A 5,445-nucleotide genomic window follows, 5' to 3' on the forward strand; every position below is an offset into this window, starting at 1 on the left:
AAGGAGGAACTGGTACCATTCCTTCTGAAACTATTCCAATCAATAGGAAAAGAGGGAATCCTCCCTAACTCATTTTATGAGGCCAACATCATCCTGATACCAAAGCCTGGCAGAGACACAACAAAAACAGAGAATTTTAGACCAATATCCCTGATGAACATCGATGCAAAAATCCCCAATAAAATATTGGCATACCGAATCCAGCAGCACATCAAAAAGCTTATCCACCATGATCAAGTGGGCTTCATCCCTGGGATGCAAGGCTGGTTCAACATACGCAAATCAATAAATGTAATCCAGCATATAAACAGAACCAAAGACAAAAACCACATGATTATCTCAATAGATGCAGAAAAGGCCTTTGACAAAATTCAACAGCCCTTCATGCTAAAAACGCTCAATAAATTCGGTATTGATGAAACGTACCTCAAAATAATAAGAGCTATTTATGACAAACCCACAGCCAATATCATACTGAATTGGCAAAAACTGGAAGCATTCCCTTTGAAAACCGGCACAAGACAGGAATGCCCTCTCTCACCACTCCTATTCAACATAGTGTTGGAAGTTCTGGCTAGGGCAATCAGGCAAGAGAAAGAAATTAAGGGTATTCAGTTAGGAAAAGAAGAAGTCAAATTGTCCCTGTTTGCAGATGACATGATTGTATATTTAGAAAACCCCATCATCTCAGCCCAAAATCTCCTTAAGCTGATAAGCAACTTCAGCAAAGTCTCAGGATACAAAATTAACGTGCAAAAATCACAAGCATTCTTATACACCAGTAACAGACAAACAGAGAGCCAAATCATGAATGAACTCCCATTCACAATTGCTTCAAAGAGAATAAAACATCTAGGAATCCAACTTACAAGGGATATAAAGGACCTCTTCAAGGAGAACTACAAACCAATGCTCAGTGAAATAAAAGAGGATACAAACAAATGGAAGAACATACCATGCTCTTGGATAGGAAAAATCAATATCGCAAAAATGGTCATACTGCCCAAGGTAATTTATAGATTCAATGCCATCCCCATCAAGCTACCAATGAGTTTCTTCACAGAATTGGAAAAAACTGCTTTAAAGTTCATATGGGAAACGTTCTTCGCCGAGAGTTGTCGGGGTTTCCTGCTTCAACAGTGCTTGGACGGAACCCGGCGCTCGTCCCCCATCCCGGCTGGCCGCCCATAGCCAGCCTTCCGCCTCCTCTTCACCGCGTCCTCGGACTGCCCCAAGGGCCTCGCTGCCGCTCCATCGCCGCGCAGCCACCGCCGCTGCCGCCTGTCCTTAGCCTCCGCCATGACGACCGCGTCCACCTCGCAGGTGCGCCAGAACTACCACCAGGACTCAGAGGCCGCCATCAACCGCCAGATCAATCTGGAGCTCTACGCTTCCTACGTTTACCTGTCCATGTCTTACTACTTTGACCGCGATGATGTGGCTTTGAAGAACTTTGCCAAATACTTTCTTCACCAATCTCATGAGGAAAGGGAACATGCCGAGAAACTGATGAAGCTGCAGAACCAACGAGGTGGCCGAATCTTCCTTCAGGATATTAAGAAACCAGACTATGACGACTGGGAGAGCGGGCTGAATGCAATGGAGTGTGCTTTACATTTGGAAAAAAATGTGAATCAGTCACTACTGGAACTGCACAAACTGGCCACTGACAAAAATGACCCCCATTTGTGTGACTTCATTGAGACACATTACCTGAATGAGCAGGTGAAAGCCATCAAAGAATTGGGTGACCACGTGACCAACTTGCGCAAGATGGGAGCACCCGAATCTGGCTTGGCAGAGTATCTCTTTGACAAGCACACCCTGGGAGACAGTGATAATGAAAGCTAAGCCTCAGGCTAATTTCCCTATAGCCATGGGGTGACTTCCCTGGTCACCAAGGCAGTGCATGCATGTTTGGGTTTCCTTTACCTTTTCTATAACTTGTACCAAAACATCCACTTAAGTTCTTTGATTTGTACCATTCCTTCAAATAAAGACATTTGGTACCCAAAAAAAAAAATAAATAAAATAAAAATAAAGTTCATATGGAACCAAAAGAGAGCCCGCATTGCCAAGACAATCCTAAGCCAAAAGAACAAAGCTGGAGGCATCACGCTACCTGACTTCAAACTGTACTACAGGGCTACAGTAACCAAAACAGCATGGTACTGGTACCAAAACAGAGATATAGACCAATGGAACAGAACAGAGTCCTCAGAAATAATATCACACATCTACAGCCATCTGATCTTTGACAAACCAGACAAAAACAAGAAATGGGTAAAAGATTCCCTATTTAATAAATGGTGCTGGGAAAATTGGCTAGCCATAAGTAGAAAGCTGAAACTGGATCCTTTCCTTACTCCTTATACGAAAATTAATTCAAGATGGATTAGAGACTTAAATGTTAGACCTAATACCATAAAAACCCTAGAAGAAAACCTAGGTAATACCATTCAGGACATAGGCATGGGCAAGGACTTCATGTCTAAAACACCAAATGCAACGGCAACAAAAGCCAAAATTGACAAATGGGATCTAATTAAACTAAAGAGCTTCTGCACAGCAAAAGAAACTACCATCAGAGTGAACAGGTAACCTACTGAATGGGAGAAAATTTTGGAATCTACTCATCTGACGAAGGGTTAATATCCAGAACCTACAAAGAACTCAAACAAATTTACAAGAAAAAAGCAAACAACCACATCAAAAAGTGGGCAAGGGATATGAACAGACATTTCTCAAAAGAAGACATGCATACAGCCACAGACACATGAAAAAATGCTTGTCATCACTGGCCATCAGAGAAATGCAAATCAAAACCACAATGAGATACCATCTCACACCAGTTAGAATGGCGATCATTAAAAAGTCAGGAAACAACAGGTGCTGGAGAGGATGTGGAGAAATAGGAACACTTTTACACTGTTGGTGGGATTGTAAACTAGTTCAACCATTATGGAAAACAGTATGGCGATTCCTCAAGGATCTAGAACTAGAAGTACTGTATGACCCAGCCATCCCATTACTGGGTATATACCCAAAGGATTATAAATCATGCTGCTATAAAGACACATGCACATGTATGTTCATTGCAGCACTATTCACAATAGCAAAGACTTGGAATCAACCCAAATGTCCATCAGTGACAGACTGGATTAAGAAAATGTGGCACATATACACCATGGAATACTATGCAGCCATCAAAAAGGATGAGTTTGTGTCCTTTGTAGGGACATGGATGCAGCTGGAAACCATCATTCTCAGCAAACTATCACAAGAACAGAAAACCAAACACCACATGTTCTCACTCATAGGTGGGAACTGAACAATCAGATCACTTGGACTCGGGAAGGGGAACATCACACACCGGGGTCTATTATGGGGAGGGGGGAGGGGGGAGGGATTGCATTGTGAGTTATACCTGATGTAAATGACGAGTTGATGGGTACTGACGAGTTGATGGGTGCAGCACACCAACATGGCACAAGTATACATATGTAACAAACTGCACGTTATGCACATGTATCCTAGAACTTAAAGTATAATAATAATAATAATAATAAAACATTTTAATGAAGGTCCAAGACAATGCAATAAAACAAGGAAAATAAATCAGATATAAAATGGAAAGCATTAGACAAAACTGTTATTATTTGCAAAGGATGTAACCGCCTACACAGAAAAATCCAAGTGAGTACAAATTATTTGAACTAACAAAAAGTTTAGGAAGGTTCCTGGAAAAAAAATCAATGTACTAAAACCAATAACAAACTTCTATACAAGTAATAACAAATTAGAGAGTTCAATAAAAAAAATATAGCAAATTTTCATTTATAGTATTAACGAAAGCTGAAACAGAACCTAATAAATCTAGTAAAAGCTGTGAAAATCCTTTACGGAGTGAGTAGAAGTTATTGAAGGATATTAAAGATTTGAATGAAAAGAGAGATAAAGTATGTTCATGAATTAGAAGACTCAACTTCATGAAAATATGAATTGTACTCAAATTAATCTGTAAATTTGATGCAATGCCAAAGGCAAAAGAAACAAACTGAAAGCCCAAGTCAAAAGTTTAGAGAAGATAATTGCGAGGATCATAACTGACAAAGATTTCTTTTTCTTTTTTTTTTTTTCTTTTTGAGACGGAGTCTCGCTCTGTCACCAGGCTGGAGTGCAGTGGTGCGATCTCGGCTCACTGCAACCTCCGCTTCCCGGGTTCAAGTGATTCTCCTGCCTCAGCTTCCCGAGTAGCTGGAAATACAGGCGGCAAAGATTATTTTTAAGAAGACTCTTATGACTAAAAGATAGAAAAATAAATACTTTATATGGACAGGGAATTCTCAGACAAGGAAATCTGAATTGACAATAGACATGTGAAAAAGTACTTTACCTCACAAGCAATCAGTGGAATATAAATTAAATCAGTGTGGACCTATAGCATTGTGCAGACTGGCAAAAATTTAACCACACCAAATGTTGATATGGATATAGAGAATTCGGAATTTCACATACTGCTAGCAGAATCTAATCTTGTGTACCTTGAAAAACAATTTGGTAATACCTAGTAAAGTTGAGGATATTCATGCTCTTCAACCCAGAAATTCCACTTCTAGATGTATACTTTAAAAAACTCTCTCTCACACACAAATACTCATAAGAATATTTACTGCTGCACTGTTTGTAAAATTAAATTCTGGGAAAAGTCTAAACATCCACCAATAATGGAAGATTTATATTTTCATCCAATAGATTCATTTTATAAATTAGCAGAATGAAATAGAGTCTCACATTAGCATAGTTAAATCACAGAAGCAAAGTCAAGAGACAAAAGAACATTGAAGAAGAATATGTGTTTAATGAAAACCTATATGGATGCTGTAAAAACAGTAAAACATATATAGAAATGAAAATTATCCTTTGCAAACTAATGCAGGAACAGAAAACCAAATATCACATGTTCTTTCTTTTAAGTGGGAGTTAAATGATGAGAACACATGGACATATAGAGGGAAACAACACACACTGGGGCCTATCAGAGAGTGGAGGGTGGGAGGAGGAAGAGGATCAAGAAAAATAACTAATGGGTACTAGGCTTAATATTTGGGTGATGAAATAATTTGTACAACAAACCCCCATGGCACAAGTTTACCTATGTAACAAACCTGCACATGTACTTTTGAACTTAAAATAAAAGTTAAAAAAAATTCATATAGCAGAAATGTTCATAATGAAAACAGGAATAATAATTAACTTATTAAAAGTCTGCAACCAACAATAAAAAAAGAAAAAGAAAAATATCAAATTCAGGATACTGGTTACATCTAGGGTGAAAGAGGGAAGAATGGCATGGGGGGACATAAGAAGTTTCAGCTTTGTCTGTAACATTTTATTCTTGAAAATAGATTTAAAGAAAAGATAATATGTTAGATTTGACATAAC

The 5,445-nt window shown here is 38.8% G+C and overlaps 1 protein-coding gene across 1 annotated transcript; it reads left to right on the plus strand.

The window, feature by feature from the left end:
- Positions 1–1,096: 1,096 nt before the first annotated feature.
- On the plus strand, positions 1,097–2,042 carry LOC699053 (ferritin heavy chain). The gene has a single exon (XM_015128155.3). It carries the CDS (start codon positions 1,300–1,302, stop codon positions 1,849–1,851), a length of 552 nt encoding a protein of 183 aa, XP_014983641.1. The 5' UTR covers positions 1,097–1,299; the 3' UTR covers positions 1,852–2,042.
- Positions 2,043–5,445: the final 3,403 nt, after the last annotated feature.

Source organism: Macaca mulatta, chromosome X (genome assembly GCF_049350105.2).
Source record: "Macaca mulatta isolate MMU2019108-1 chromosome X, T2T-MMU8v2.0, whole genome shotgun sequence".
NCBI lineage: Eukaryota > Metazoa > Chordata > Mammalia > Primates > Cercopithecidae > Macaca > Macaca mulatta.

Coding starts and splice junctions, on each gene's coding strand:
- LOC699053 (XM_015128155.3), top strand. CDS start 1,300: ATGACGACCGCGTCCACCTCGCAGGTGCGCCAGAACTACCACCAGGAC.